Below are 16398 nucleotides of genomic sequence, written 5' to 3' on the forward strand. Positions count from 1 at the left end.
TGAGGACAGGGGCTCTCGGCAAGTCCCTGAGGAGAGACCTGCAGCTGCCTCGTGACAGCACCAAGCCAAGCCTGAAGAACCCAGCCCTGCTGGGCCCAGCTCAATCCCCAGGAAGCAACAACCAGGGAACAGCCACACCTGACCCTTCACACCTGACAGTGCCTCTGTTTCCATTGACTTCAAATATTCTAGACTACCAAGCTCCAGTAACTCCAAAGTAGATTTGCTGTTCATTCTCAGGACACACTATGAACCCAAGATCCCGGCTGTGCTGGCTGAGGCAGGAGGCAGTTCGTGCTCCTTTTGCAAGGACAAACCCCTGCAGGAAAATGCTGCCATGGAGCAGGCTTACCCGAGGAGCTGCGTGGGAAGCTGCCATCTCCATGGAGGGTGGGCGTACTGGGCTGTAAGGGCACCGTGTCCTGCTTTCTCACGACTGTTTTCTTCATGGCGCTACCAGCATCTTTTCTCTGTACACTGGGAGCTGTGCCATTGATAGGTGGTAGGCTGAAGCCTGCAGGGACCAAAGAGGAGCCTGTAAGTGGAGAGTGCTGGACGGGGTGACGATGGAAAAGGCCAGAGAAGTTGCTAGAGCTGGGTAACATCTCTTTGTTGTCCCAAAGAACTACAGGTATAACAATGGCACACTAACATGGGACAGTGATCACAGAATCCCAGAGGAGTTTGGGTTGGAAGGCACCTTTAACCACCATCTAGTCCAACCCCTGTGAGCAGGGACGTTGTCTAGATCAGGTTTCTCAGAGCCCTACGTAAACTGGCCTTGAACACCTTCAAGGATAGACCAACAACAGCTTCCCTTGGCAAATCCTGCCAGCTTTTCATCCCCTTCATTTAAAAAAAATTTCTCCTTAATATCTAATGTAAATCTGCCCTCTTCTAGTTTAAAAGCAAACTGCAGTGATGCTTCTCCTAAGAAACAGAGAAAACCCAGAGTATTGCTTTGCTTTTGTTCTTCTGTTCCAGAGGCAGGCAGGGAAGTTACCAAAGTGCAGATAGCCTGGTGTGATGCCCTCGGGCTGAGTGCTGCCCCTGAGGGCCCCGCTGCCGCCCTCGGGCAGCGCTCACGGCCCTGCAGGCTGAGCCCCTCAGCCAGGATTCAGTTGGGAACGCTGCTTGCTCCTGGGACGAAAACACAAGCACTGCCTGGGGCTTCAGCACAGCTCTACAGCATCAGCTCCTCAGCAGGGAGCAGCAGGAGAAGGATCTCTGGCGTTTTCATCAGAAGGAATGGAATTTTGTTCCTTCCAGGTTGCAGCCTGGTTGAAAAGCATCCTTTTGGCCTCACCTTCCCTGGAGGCTGCTCTCCAGGAGAGAGTCTGAAGCCCCAGTGTACTTTGCAAGACAGAATTTTCTACTCCGAAAGACTTTACAAGTGGAGGTGGGAAGCTAATATTCTGTTACTGACTCAATGAGGCCATGGGCAAGACACTTCATGTCTCTCTATTTTTCTTTGGGAAACAGAATTAAATCCTAATGCAAGCTTCTTACTCAGATGCAAGCAGAACAGCCCCCCCAGTCTGACTGCAACATTGTGCAAAGGGCAAGCAAGTGGTCAAAAAGGACCACTACAAGTTTAGCCACCACTTACTTGCTTCAGCTGCATCTCCAGGCTCAAATGTCTCTGGAGGAAGCTGCAATGATTTTTCATTTTGTCTCCTCTTCATCTCTTCCAACAAAATCTCCATTTTCTTCTGCTCTAAGTTCTCTTTAGCCAACCTGCACAATTCAGCGCGGGTCTAGGTGCAATGGAAACACATCACAGACTGTAAGGAGAGACACACCAAGCAGACACAACATCTCATCAGGAGCACAGAGTGCACAGAGTGCCACAGTCTTCCATGCAGCTCCATATCCATTCCAATAGTTTCAGAGGAATGTCTCCCATGCTCGCCTTGGCAATTACACACAGTGAGGTGGAACACTTCACTGCCACAACCTCACACTGCTGCAACTGCAACCTATGTCAGGAAGCCCTGCTTGAAGCATGAAAGTCATAGGAGTGCTCCAAGACAGATGAAGAGCTCACATGACAGTGAGCAGGCAGTGCAGTTCCTACAGGCCATGGCAGAAGAACGAAAACCATGTGCAATACCCAGCAAGAAGGGGGAATGGCTGTTGCTTAACACTCATGGCCAGGAATTGCAGCTGTTTCTCACTTCCTGGCTTCTGAAGGACTCAGCTCTGAAGGACTTGGTCTCTGAGGCCAGCAGACCAAAAGGAGGAGTCTTGTGAAAACAAGTTGCACAAATGCTGATGTTAATGAGCAGAAAACTTGAGAATGAGAGGGCTGTGAGATACAGCCACAAAGGTAACCAGGAAAAAGCAAACTCTCCCATTTTAGTTTGCAGCCTTGCTTACACTCAACATTAGAGTCTTTGCTTCTCTGCATCCAAGGATGCACTTCTCCCACATTCACTGATGTCTAGCATGATCTGCCATTCCGAACTTCTCTAAACCAGCCTTTGCACATAAAGAATGCTTCTGGCGTGACCTTAGCACCATCTCCAAACCAGTCACCTTGGCACTACTGGAAATAGCCAAGCAATTGCTCTGTAGCTGTCAAATACATTCCCAAGAGAATCCCCATCCCCCAAGGAGTGGAAGATTATGATTTTCAGTGGCATTTTGGGCCAAGCACTAAACAGCCACTGGAAAGGAAGTCTGCTCATCCCTGTTCTTATCCCTTACCTTTCCAAAGCTGTCCCTCAGCTCTTTGTCACTCCTAAGACCAGGACTGCTGGGATGATCTGTCTCCTTGGCCTGACTCAGTGAGAGGCCTGGGAATGGAACCAAAGGTTCCTGTAAATCTCTGGCACCACGTGTTGGAAGCAAAAGAAGCTTTGCTTTCCTCATTAGATGTGCCCAGTATTCTGCAATCCTGTATTTGCAGGGAACAAAGTGCTCATCCAAAAGTTCCACTTTTGCTCTCCTTCCTTGTTCCAGGGGTTTATTCTCTGCTTTCTTTTCAGCAGAGACATCCAAACCCAAATAAACATGACCTATCTCAAAATAATTTTGATCTTGGCTGATATTGACAATTCAAAATGTCCTTAATAGAAATAGCTGATGGCTGGTCATTCTGAAACACTCCCCAACAGAGCTGGTAGAACTAGGAGAACTAATTCTTCACATGGTTTCACAGAGGATAAAATCATGTAGCAGTCAAGCACTATGAGAGGTATACCTGTCTTAAAACTGGATTCTATCACCCTGCAGAATGATTGGGTCAGTAACAAAAGAAAGACAGGAAAGGATGAATGACAGAAGTGATTTATAGTCCAGAATTAATCCAGAAAAAATGTCATTTACTTACTGAGGACTACCGCTGCCTAGCTGCAGTAAGCATTGCAGTTGCATATACACAATTAAGGAGTTATTCCAAGGGTGCCATACTCAGGATGTGGCAGAACAAACCCTGAGCAAAGGGAAATTCAAATTTTTCTGAATGGGAAGAGTGGAGGGCAGGTGATTCTGAAATGCCCTCCAACAGAGCTCTTAGAAGTAAGAAAACTAATTTTTTACATTGTTTCACAAAGGGGAAAATAAAAAGGCAGCCAAGCAATACAAAACGAACACTTCTCTTAAAACTGGGGCCTTTCAGACTGAACAATGCTCTGGTCAGTAACAAAAGAGAGACAGGAATCATTCAACGACTTAAGTAATTTCCAATCCAGAATTAATCCAGAAAAACTATCCCCCTGCTTATGGAGCAATACTGGTCTACTGCTGCATTCAGCATTGCAGATGCATTCCAGCAATTAAGGAGTCATTCCAAATAGGGCCATACCCAGGATTTGGCAGAACTAACCCTGAGCAAAGGGACCAGGGGATCTGATCCCTCTTTCTGCATCAGCAGAATTACTTCTCCAAGTCTCATCTCTCCTATCATTACACAACCAGAGATGCCAAAGGAACTACAACAGTGTCATTGAAGCTTACAGCTTGAAAGCAGTGGATGACCCAGAGGTGCCAGAGACTGCATTTTGTCTGGCACAATTCCACTTGTCAGGGATCAGGCAAGGCAGGGACAGGGACAAGGCAGGAGGCACCTCCTCCCCAGCCTCAGCCTGCAGCACTGACACAGGCAGAGACAGCCGGGGAAGAGATTTGTCATTGGGAACCTGCCACAGGTGGCTTTGGGCTTGTGCTGTCAGAGGATGACAAACTCACACCCTGCCTAGGCTGCAGCCATTTGGAAGTCTCCTTCTCCTTCACTGGAAAATTCAAAAGGACTTTCATCGTAGAAGATATTCCTATTCCTCCCAGTGCAAAATTAGGCAATATCCATGAATCTCCGGCAAATCTCACAGGGTTCAGATCAGAAATTACCCCAAGGAATGATTTTCTCCTTCAAGGGCAGTCGGAAGGAGTGGAAACATTTCTCATTTCATGCTAATTGGCTTATTTTTCCATTCCCCATTTGGCACTAGAAAGGCTGCAAGGAGATAAAAGGCATGTGCAGGATGGAGAGGAATGTATCCGTTTCCTGCCCAGCTTATCCAAGAGCCCAAGGTACCCCTCCAGCTCCTTCCACTCAAAAATTAACACTGGAGGAATTTTCACTGCACCACCAGAGAACACTCCCAGGGACTGGGCTCTGGGAGAGTACACTGAGCCCATTAGGAAATTGAAATAAATGTAAAGATATCTTTACATAAATGGGCTTAACCAAGCTTTCCAAATGTCACTTCCGTGTCAAGACTAGAAAGGCCACTTTCGGACAGACATCCCTGTACATACCTGCATACTCTGGGGTCTTCTCTTGGCTTCTGCTGCTGGGTCTTGGCCTGGAGAAAATGGAGGACAAAGGAACATATGAGGAGCTAGAAGGAGAAGGGAGAGAATGGGTGTACCATGCAAGGAGGCAAACCTTCTTAGCATGGTCACTGTGACGAAGGAGGAATTGTAACACATAAACCCAAATATGATTTATTGTCCTTAAGCTTTCAGTTGCTGGAATCACACAGAATTGGCCAAGCTCTGGCTGAAATAACAGCCAAGTCCAGCTGGGGACCCATCCTGAGACACTTTGAAGCCCTGCCTCCTCTTCCCCAGCAGCACCGCTGCTCTTGGGGCATTGCTCTTGGGTTTGACATTGGATGGGCAAAATGCGGAATATTCAGAGGTTTGCCTAAATACATGGGAGACTGTGCCAAATCACCACAGGAGATGGGAAGAGTGAGGTGAAGAGCACACTGGAGCAGCAGACACCTTGGCTTACCTCATCTCCTGGGACTCCTGCAATTCCATCTTTGGAGAGCTGTGCACAGACCCAGCAGCACTGCCCACAGGGGGAATTCCTGCCTTGCGCAGACGAGGAATCAAAGATTTTCCCAATTGTCTCTTCTTCATTTCCCCGCCAGTGGAGCACAGCAAGGAGGTCTGGAAAGAGTAGAACACAGTGCTCAGATCAATCATCCACACTTGCCCCCTTTGATGCCTCAAGAATTTTATCAATGCTCTTAACTGGGACCTGGTAGGAAAAGTCAAACTGATGCAGCAGCTTGGCACAGGATGGGGAATGCAAAGGGAACTGGGAGAGACCATGTCCCACATTTCCGAGCTCTCCCCACCTTCTCACTTCCCTGGAAATGCGACTACATTCCCAGCTGGCATCCACATGTTCGACATCAAGGTGTTCTGGGGTGCCACTGCCTCCCCTGGCCTTTTGGATGCCATGGCAGTGGGTTTAGATCACTGTTCTCTCCCTGCCCCTAACGTGTCTCACAGCCAGTGCTGATCTCCAGCCAAATCCCCACAAAGCCATTCTGCAGCATGTCCAAACCTGCTTGTCTCAAGCCCCTCATTTCTTCTGCTGCTGCCCTTCCCTCCTACACTTCCCCAGCAGCCTTGGAGCCCAGATGCTGCTGCTGAGCTCTCGGGATGCTCGCTGCTCTCCAGCTCCCCCACATCCATCATCTCAGCCTCACTGCCATTTAGGGAGTTCAGCAGAACTCCCTGCCCTGCTGCTCTCTGCAAGGTCTCTGCCTGCCCAACTTGCTCCAGGGCCCCCATGCCATGGCCAGGAATGGGGGAGGAGGCAGCAGGGGCAGATGCATACCCATGCTTAGTATCCCATCATTTCTGGCCCAGCTAGAGAGCCAAATCAGGACCTGTTCAAAATTCAGTGAAAGGGTCAGTTCCTGTCAGGGAAGAGGTCTCAGAGCTCTGCTGACAGCACATGATATGAAAATTTAGCACAAAGGACTTAGCTTGGTCTCCTTACCTCTATTCCTTTTCCCTCTGCTCTGAGCTCCTGGCTTTTTCTACTCTCCTCATCCCAGCCGTTGCCAGCATTCCCAGTCTCCTGCTCTCTGCTGCACATCTTGCTTCGCGTGGCAGAAGGAGAGCTCCTGTGGATGGAATGCAACGGCTTGGAGGAAAGGAGCATCGAGGGACTTGCCAGGGAAAACCTCTTGGCAAGAGGATAGCCAGTCAGAGCTGCAAAGTGGAGACACAAAATATAAGAGAGTCCACAAAGTAAATCTAAATCATCCGAAGCTCCGTATTTCATGGGACAGATTCCTTGGAAGCTTCTAAATAGCTGCACAGGGAAACATGCTCCTGCTGGCTGCAGCTTGAAGCAGGCCAGGGGGAAAACCCTGCCCCACTTCCACAGAGCTGCCACAGGAGCACCCTGGCCTCTGGGCTGCCCTGGGACAGCAGGGAGCCCAGAGCCCTGTGCTCTCCAGCAGTGGCTCAGCTGCACATGCACCCTCCTGCTCCTCTCCCTGCCCCACAGCTGAGCAGCCCTACAGCTCCACGGGGCACTGCCAGCAGCACAGCTCATTGCAGGGCACATGCAGGGCACAGCTGTTCCCTGCCAATGTGCACAGCCTCTCTGGGCTGCCACAAGACCCTTCCTCCCAGCAGAGAGCGGCCCAGCTCCCACCTCACCTCTGTGTGAGGCTGAGCCACGCTCACAAGGGAAGAAGTGAGTTCGGTGAATTCCCACCTTTACAATCAATCCATCTAATGGGTGAGGCATGCAAGGGATATTTTCATTATTCAGAAGATCTCTCTGCTTTTTCTTTTCATGCAACTACCATCACTAGAATTCCTTTGAAATGTATGGAGCTGGCAAACCAGGAGAGAAAGCTTCTACAACTTTGCTTATGTGTTGTTCATTACCCATCCACTACTTTGAAATCCCTTTCCTTCTAAACTGTGGGCAACCCACAGTGGTCAACAGAATTTGACAATTACAACTCAGAAGTAATTGCTTTCCAAGTTAGTGTTCATGGCCTTTGTTTCAGTAACTCCCGCTCAGTTCCAGGTTGGGTTTTATTGCTTCATTGCTTTTCTTTCTCTTCACAACAGAGGAAGTGCTGGCACATGAACAATGGCACCTCATGTTGGAAGAAGCTTTGCAATCCAGGTTACATGTCCCCAGTACTCAAGGAGTCTGCATTTGCAGGGCGTAAACTGGCCATTCAATTGGAAATTGCCACTTTTGCTGTGCTTCATTGCTCCATGGGTTTTTCTTCCTGATTTCTTTCATGCAGTCAACAAACTACTATTATAAAACCCAAAACCTACATAAACATGATCTGCCTCAAAACATTTCTGATCTTGGGTAATACTATCAATTCAAATTTTTCTCAGTGGAAATAGTACAGGGCAGGTCATTCTGATATATTCTCCAACTGAACTGTTGGAAGTAAGAGAACTAAGTTTTTACATAGTTTCACCAAGAATAAAACCATGTGGTATACAGGCCATTAGTGAGGAATACCGCTCTCTTAAAACTGGATTTGTTTCCTGCTATAAAACGTCCCGGTCAGTAACAAAAGAGAGACAGTGATGGATTAATGAGATGGTTCATTCCTAGTCCAGAATTCATACAGCAAAATTGGCAACGACATTGATGAGTGATACTACTCCCTTGCTGCATTAAGTATTGCAGCTGCATTCCAGCAATTAAGGAGTCATTCCAAATAGGGCCATACCCAGCATTTGGCAGAACTAACCCTGAGCAAAGGGACCAGGTGATCAGATCCCTCTTTCTGCATCAGCAGAATTACTTCTCCAAGTCTCATCTCTCCTATCATTACACAACCAGAGATGCCAAAGGAACTACAACAGTGTCATTGAAGCTTACAGCTTGAAAGCAGTGGATGACCCAGAGGTGCCAGAGACTGCATTTTGTCTGGCACAATTCCACTTGTCAGGGATCAGGCAAGGCAGGGACAGGGACAAGGCAGGAGGCACCTCCTCCCCAGCCTCAGCCTGCAGCACTGACACAGGCAGAGACAGCCGGGGAAGAGATTTGTCATTGGGAACCTGCCACAGGTGGCTTTGGGCTTGTGCTGTCAGAGGATGACAAACTCACACCCTGCCTAGGCTGCAGCCATTTGGAAGTCTCCTTCTCCTTCACTGGAAAATTCAAAAGGACTTTCATCGTAGAAGATATTCCTATTCCTCCCAGTGCAAAACCAGGCAATATACAGGAATCTCCTTCAAATCTCAAGGGATTCAGATCAGAAACTACCCCAAGGAATGGTTTTCTCCTTCAAGGGCAGTCGGAAGGAGTGGAAACATTTCTCATTTCATGCTAATTGGCTTATTTTTCCATTCCCCATTTGGCACTAGAAAGGCTGCAAGGAGATAAAAGGCATGTGCAGGATGGAGAGGAATGTATCCGTTTCCTGCCCAGCTTATCCAAGAGCCCAAGGTACCCCTCCAGCTCCTTCCACTCAAAAATTAACACTGGAGGAATTTTCACTGCACCACCAGAGAACACTCCTAGGGACTGGGCTCTGGGAGAGTCCACTGAGCCCATTAGGAAATTGAAATACATTTAAAGATACCTTTAAATGAATGGGTTTTAACCAAGCTTTCCAAATGTCAACTCAGTGTGAAGACTAGAAAGGCCACTTTCGGACAAAATGTGGAATACAGAAAAGTTCGCCTAAATACGTGGGACAGCTGACTGTGCCAAATCACCACAGGAGATGCGAAGAGTGAGGTGAAAAGTACACTGGAGCCCTGTGCCTACCTGCATACTCCGGGCTCTTCTCTTGGCTTCTGGTGCTGGGTCTTGGCCTGGAGAAAATGGAGGACAAAGGAACATATGAGGAGCTAGAAAGAGAAGGGAGGGAATGGACGTACCATGCAAGGAGGCAAACCTTCTAAGCATGGTCCCTGTGATGAAGGAGGAATTGCAAAACATAATCCCAAAGATGAGTCATTGTCCTTAAGCTTTCAGTTGCTGGAATCACAGAGAGCTGGCCAAGCTCTGGCTGAAATAACAGCCAAGTCCAGCTGGGGACCCATCCTGAGACACTTTGAAGCCCTGCCTCCTCTTCCCCAGCACCACCTCTGCTCTTGGGGCATTGCTCTTGAGTTTGACATTCTGCTGGATCACCATAGATGGGCAAAATGTGGTGTTGCCAGGATTTTTAGTGAAAAAGCCTCTGCTAGGATTTTTCCTGTCCTGAGGAGCTGAGGGCCTCAGGAAAGAAATGTAAACAATAACTATCTGCTGCTGTGGAGTGCCACAGGTGAATCTTCCATTGGTTCATGTGGATTGTTTTCAATCAGTGACCAATCACAGCCACCTGTGTCAAGGCTGTGAGCAGTCACAGGATTTTTGTTATTGATTCCTGTTCTATTCTTGTCTTGGTAGCCTTCTGATCTTTCTCTCTCTGTTCTTTTAGTATAGTTGTAATGTAGCATTTTAGTATAATATATATCATAATAAATCAGCCTTCTGATGAAAATGGAGTCAAGCCTCGTGTCCTCGTCCAAGGGGTTGCAGTCAAAGCAAGAATTGGTGACCCCTGGATGTGTGAAACTGATGGTCACCCCAAGAGTGACCATGGAATCTAGCCTGGAGCTGAAGAAACGAGACCCTGAAGATGGGCAGAGTTCACAGCCAAGGCAAACAGGAGAACCTGTTGGACTTTCCTGGAGATTGTGTCCAGCTGCTGCAGAGCAGCAGAGCTGCACAGCTGGATCCACAAGGACACTGTCTAAAGGTACTGTTATTTTTTCCCTTTCTGAAGATCCTGCCATTCGCAAAAGGTGGGAGGAAAGTTGGAAAAATGTACCTTCGGAAGCTCAGGTTCCGTTTACTGCGTCAGAGGAGAAAGTTATTAAACTCTGGTGCAGATGGGGACACAGGGACAGAATTCCTCAATGTATGTTGGAGAGACGGTGTTATGAGTTCTTCAGATGGGCAAAATTTCATAGATTTATTACAAATGTCATAGACTCCCTTGATTTAGGTTTTTGGGAGTTCATGGACGCTCTTTTTAGGTGGACAATAGTCCAGCGTGTTTCATCCCCAATGATGCATGCAGTGCACGTACTGATTTATGGCGTTATCTTGAAATGGGGACGGGCTGCGGGGGACATCATGGCTCGGGTGCGCAGTCGCGTTCTGTCCCCGCCAGCTTCGGCACGAGAGGAGCCTCTCAAAGAAGACGAACCGCGAGTTTGCAGCCCCCCCGTGAAATAAATGGGCAGGAGATCTTTCTCCTTTTTAATGCCTTTTATTAAGAAGAATCAGCTCAGGTGGGAAGAAATCGACGGGTTGCGCCCTCGCCGCCGCTGCTCCCAGGCGTGGCACGAAGCAGGAGGATGATGCAGTTTTGTCCGCTGGTCTGCAGGCAGAACTGGGGACTCTGTCCTCACGGGAGAGTCGTTGAGTCCTTGGTTTGTTGGTTTAGAAACCCGGGGGGTCTCTTTAATCAGTTTCTTTTCAGGTTAGGGTGAGAAATAAAAAGATTCAAGCAGGTACGGGACAATGCTCCCATCCTTAGACGTCACTTTAAGTCACTTATTGGCTCGTGATTTTAGGGGTTTTTCTTATAAAAACTGTAAAACTGTAAAAATCCAGGGTGCACTGCGTTTCTTATTTGCATGTTGTTTCTGGTGTCACTGCCCATCTCTTTACCCTGGAGGGTTTCCCTTGGTATCTTCTTGGTATGCAGCCAGCATCAGGGAAACAATCAGTTAATCACCTGCCATTAACAGGTATTTGAAAAGCTTTCCTTCGGCAGCGAAACTAAAGGAGGCTGACTCGGTCTGGCTTGGTTTTTTTAACTCTGAAACTTAAAAAAAAATACAACTTTCTATTCATAACACCCCGCACTGCCCACAGCTGAGCAAAAGTTTTTCTCTGCTCCCTAGGAGCAAACAGATCTGCCTTCCCCCCCCGCTCCTTCTCTTGGGGGGGATGAAAAACCGAACCCGCCGCTTTCCGGGCCGGCCCCGCCCGCTTCGCCGCGAAATTCTCCGCTTCCCCCACCCCGGGAGGGGGCGGATCCGACTCCGCCTCAGCCAGCTCCGCGAGAGGCGCCGGACCCCGCCTGCGCCGCGGCACCCGGAACCGCCTCCCGCCGATCCGCCCGTGTTGCCAGGCAACGCGATCAACAACAGTGATTCCCCGGCTGTGCTGCTGTCCCCGGGAGCTGCAGGAGCTGCCTCCGTGCCTTCTCTCTCTGCATCCCAGTCGGCACCTGAATTCGCAACGGTGCAGGCGGCGCCTGCGCGGGCTGACCCCGCTCCGAGCCCGCCGCCCCCGCCTGTCCCGCTGCTCTCTGCCGATCCAATTGCAGTGCAAGAGCATGCCGAGAATGGTGCTGAGCCCACGGGATCGCCTCAAGAGCCGACACCAGCGCCCGTGCTGCCCGCACCACCCACCCCAGTTGTCCCGCAGGTTTTTGAAGCTCCGTCATTCGCATCAGACCCTGTGAAGAGCCTGTCCTTCCGTGGAGGGGGCATGGCCCTCCAGCTAACTGCAGGAGCAGTTCGGCTGGCTGTGTTCAAAATCAGTGTGGTTTCTGGGTCATTTCGTGTGTGGTCGGGGGCTTCTCCCTGGGGGTTGGGGTGCCTGCCTCCCCCCGAGCGCCCCAGCGGCCTGGGGGAGTTGGCTCCTGTGGCATCTGCCTCTGGTTCCCAGCCCAGTGGACATGGGGGTGCCGAGGGGCAGAAAGCAGGAGCAGTGGCATTTTCATTGCAGGAGCAAGAGAGACAGAGCAAAGCAAACATTGCTCACTTGCTCTGGGGACAAGAAACCCTCAGATCTGGGATGACAATTCCTGAGAAAGCTTCTCTTCCCGAGCTGCCGGTGTGCACCGGTGCTGCTGGGGGGAGGAAGCAGTGGGTCATTTCTGCTCTGAAGACACTGGCAGCATGGTCCTGCCAGGTTCTGAGCATGCAGAGCCCGCCTCACAGGCTGGTTCTGGGCCGTTTGGCTCATTTCCCTGGGCCGGGGCCACTGCCCCGCCCAGTGCTGGGTTTGGGGACTTTGCTTTCCCCACAGGGACCTGGGCCACCATTCTGTGAGCCAGGTCTGGGTTCTCTGGTCCGCCCACCAGGACCAGGGCCACCCAAGGGTCCGAGAGACCCTCTGCTGCTGCTACTCTTCTTCTGATGAAAAAAAAAAAAAAAAAAAAATTATAAAGAAAAGTGGAAAGAGCTAGCAGCTCAAAAGCATTGAAAAGCCAAAAATTAGCCTCAGCCCAAGTGGTTCAATGAAGGGCTGTGGCCAGGGCATTCCAGAAATTTTCTCTGAATTGTTTGATGACTGTCGATGGATTTTTCATGATTCTTGTTTTCTTTAGCAGTTCTTTGTTTCAGAATTCTGCAAGCCTGTTTCAGGACCAAAGGGGACTTCCAGAGATGTCAAAGAAGGAACATCTTCAGTCCATGGACTCTGTCCTGAAATTCAGCTGCTTGGACTTGAAACAATGAACTTTCTGTGCATGAGTCTTTGCATTTTCTTATATTTTAGGATTGTTTTAGTGATAGGATAGAATTTGATGTTTGATAAGTGAAGAATTTCCCTGAATGTTCTACAGGTGAAGAATTTCCCTGACCATTCCACATAAGCAGATGATTGAGATTTTGATTGGCAACAGATGAACCTTAAGAGGTGCTTGTTCTCTCTTCTGCAAGGGCCCAGTAGAAGAGATTGCAAACATTTCTTTTTCTATTTAATTTAATAATTTAAAAGGGTGAGATGTAGCCAGGATTTTTAGTGAAAAAGCCTCTGCTAGGATTTTTCCTGTCCTGAGGAGCTGAGGGCCTCAGGAAAGAAATGTAAACAATGGCTATCTGCTGCTGTGGAATGCCGCGGGTGCATCTTCCATTGGTCCATGTGGATTGTTTTCAATCAGTGACCAATCACAGCCACCTGTGCCGGGGCTGTGAGAGTCACAGGATTTTTGTTATTCATTCCTATTCTATTCTTGTCTTTGTAGCCTTCTGATCTTCTTCTCTCTGTTCTTTTAGTATAGTTGTAATGTAGTATTTTAGTATAATATACAACATAATAAATCAGCCTTCTGATGAAAATGGAGTCAAGCCTCATGTCCTCGTCCAAGGGGTTGCAGTTTAAGCAAGAAAGAAGCTCAGAAATGTGCTTGTTCAGAGGGCTTTATCTTGAGCAAGTGGCTCTGGTGAATAATTTGCGATCACAGCCACTTGGGCAGTTCTGGAAGCCCTGGAAGTTACTTGCTGAAATACTTAGTACCAATCAATTAATAATACAGAGTGCAATACACACACTCCAACCACATGGCTGTGTCCCATTAGACTCTTTGTGATCTGATGTGACATGTTTGGGGATTTCTGCTCTTTGGCCATTTGTTTCCTCTTACGTTTCTCTGCATTGAGGCAATGCCCTTTTCAGAGAGTGGGAAGGAGCTCTCAGAACTGCCCCAAGTCCATCCCTGCACAACACTCACAACTCACAGCCAGGAGACAGCACTGCTGGCTGAGTCCAAGAGAAGCAAGAAAGAAAAGCTGTACCAAGAGGGAGGTGCACAGGAATGTGTCCAAGTTTTTCCTCTCTCTGTTAATGAGCATTTGTTTTCTCTGTCTGGGCTGACAGAGCCCTCCAGAGAAGAAAACACAGGGATCTCCTTGCCAGAGCCTCAGCACTGGGGCATCTTCAGCCCAGTGAGCTCCAGACAGCAAGGGACCTTGGTGGCCCTGACTGCAGTGCTGCCTGCAGGGCTGGAGCTGTGCCCACCCAGGAGCTCAGAGAGAACAGCTGCTTTGGGAGCTCTTCTGGCTGGGAGCAGCCGTGGCTCTCAAGGCTTTGGGCAGAGTTTGAGCTCTCCCCCCACATGCCCAGGTGCCCAAGGGCAGCTTGGTCACAGCAGCACAGGGCAGTGCCCAGCCTGACAGAAGGAATTCCTGTGGCAAAGGGCAGGCACAGAAGCACATGCTGAGGGCTTCAGCTGCACATTGGTTTCACTTGGCTCCCGTGGCACAGCCAGGCAAGGTGCTGGGCTGTCCCTGAAACATCTCACAGTGTTCCCTACTGCACCAGGACAGCCCCCACCAACAGCAGCACGGCACAAAGAGCTGGGCAGGTGCTCTGCAGCTTCCCAGCGCTGCGGGACAACAGGGGCAGGGACACCAGGGACACCAGGGCACTTGCCAGCCTGAGCACAGCCCCACTGGCTACTCACAGTGTTAGACTGCAGTCTTTCCCTCAGCAAAAGACGAGGTGTCGGTGTCTTTTTCGGGAATCCAGAAGCCATTCTGAAGGGAGGATGTCACAGAGGAGCAACAAGGCCTCAGCAAAACCTGGAAGGAGCAACAATGGAACTCTGAAAATCCAGAACCCAATGCGTGGCAGACTCAAGGCATACACTGCTGCTAAACATTTTATATCATTTGAAATAGCTAAGTGCTTGCTTGGCATAAGTAGCTAGTATTGTTAGGCCTCTAGTTGGACTTTATTTGGACTAGATGGCTCCCTTGTGCAATTCAAAAATGGATCTTGCTGAAATCTGGAGCTAAAAAGCTGAACATTAATAATACTTAGAACAGACAAAGCTGTAGCTTAAATATTACTTAAAACCATCTTGAGTGGACCTCCTCTTCTTTAGGCTAAACAACCCCTGCTCTCTCAGCTGCTCCTCACTGGACTTGGGAGAGACTGCAATGTTATGGCTCATGGCTTAAATATTGCTACAAAGGACTTTTTTCCAATTGTGACAAAACTGTACAAAGAAGCTGAGAGTACCCAAGCCCACCCTTCCCTGAAAATGCCTCCTGACTGGAACTTGAGACTGGCAGTTAAGGCCCACATGGGAACTTGAGGCAAGATAAAGGTGACACTATTGCCCCATTAGCTCAGGTCTCGGGAGAAGTGAACAAGGCCAAGGGAGAAAAATAGATCCACAACAAAGCCAAAGCCAGCAGCTGTCCTGAAAATCAGCTCTGTCTGCCTTCAGGCTGGGCAAGTCACAGCCACAGACTCCTCTGCTGAGGCCAGGTTTGCACACACACCTCCCATCAACAGAGGGGCAGGAGGAAATTTTGGGTCTCTGGCACAACCGCTGGTAAGGGGCAGTGGACACCCATCCTCCCTCACACAAACTGGCTCAGCTCTAAAACCCCCCACCCCCAGAAGGCCACATCCAGGGGACATTCCCATCAGGGGCAGCTCAGGGGGTGTCATAGCCCATCAAAGACCCCCAAAGTGCCCCCAGAGCCATTCCTGAGCCCTTGCACCAGATGACTGCATGGCATGCAAAGTAGCACAATAGATCCGAAAATCCACAGCCCAATTCGTGGCAGACTGAAAGGATATACTGGTGCTAACAATGTATATTATTTGAAAGTAGCAAAAGACAGAGCCCAACTTGCCCTTCCCCAGGGAGGTACCTGGGCTGTCCCACCTTGCCCAAATCTGCATTCATCCATTGGAGTCTTACATTTTGCGAAACCTCACCACAGAGAAGACCAGAAGAGGATTGAATGGGATGGGATGGGATCCATGGAATGGTGATCTTTTCTACTAAATCTGTCTCTGTCACTCTCTTTCATGCCCCCTTCCCATCAACCTCCGTCCCCCCCTCCTTTTTCTATTTCTTTCTCCCTCTCTCTTCCTCACATTTACTGTTACATAAAATCCAGACTATCCACTTTGGCAGATGGTCTCATTTTGCACCTTAATTCAGGGGCACCTCCTTAATAATTTTAATAACCAGATCATAACAACCCACTGAAATTTGAACAGAACTCACTCACCTATAAGTAGTTTAAATAAACACTACAGGAAAAACTCTACAGACTAGTGTACTTAGGAAATGTTGCATTTGTTCAGTGAGCAAAAAGCACCATCAGTAGACCATCTATTGTTCATCCCCTCAGCTGTACATGCCACCATCCTGTATCTCCCTGTGGCATTCTCTTTCAGAGCACAGATGGGACAAAACCAGAAAGTACAACTTTAGCCAGCCTTTACCTTCAAAGGAAATTCAGGACTCCCTCGCAAAGACCAATGCTTTGCGAGTTCCGGAGTCACTCACAGAGACCAATTCTCTGCCAATTGACAGCAGTGGCTGACAGAAACCAATGCTGTGCCAACAACTGCCGTGGCAATGGCCGAGTGCAGCCGCCTGAAGG

General features: G+C 49.1%; 1 protein-coding gene across 4 annotated transcripts; it reads right to left on the reverse strand.

Moving 5' to 3' along the window:
* Positions 1-221: 221 nt before the first annotated feature.
* Positions 222-16398, reverse strand: LOC135287930 (uncharacterized). 4 transcript variants are annotated; one of them, XM_064401187.1, is made up of 9 exons: positions 16238-16398; positions 14451-14568; positions 9020-9066; positions 6248-6374; positions 5243-5403; positions 4762-4808; positions 2710-2798; positions 1610-1757; positions 222-514 (listed from the first exon to the last, which is right to left on the reverse strand). In XM_064401187.1, exons 2-9 carry the CDS (start codon positions 14520-14522, stop codon positions 237-239), a joined length of 969 nt encoding a protein of 322 aa, XP_064257257.1. In that variant the 5' UTR covers positions 14523-14568; positions 16238-16398; the 3' UTR covers positions 222-236. The 4 variants fall into 4 exon arrangements, with proteins under 4 accessions (XP_064257257.1, XP_064257256.1, XP_064257258.1 ...); XM_064401186.1 differs by lacking the exon at positions 16238-16398 and having other exon boundaries at positions 14451-16220; XM_064401188.1 differs by lacking the exon at positions 16238-16398 and having other exon boundaries at positions 6248-6462; positions 14451-14533.

This window comes from Passer domesticus, chromosome 31 (assembly GCF_036417665.1).
Source record: "Passer domesticus isolate bPasDom1 chromosome 31, bPasDom1.hap1, whole genome shotgun sequence".
NCBI classification, from domain to species: domain Eukaryota; kingdom Metazoa; phylum Chordata; class Aves; order Passeriformes; family Passeridae; genus Passer; species Passer domesticus.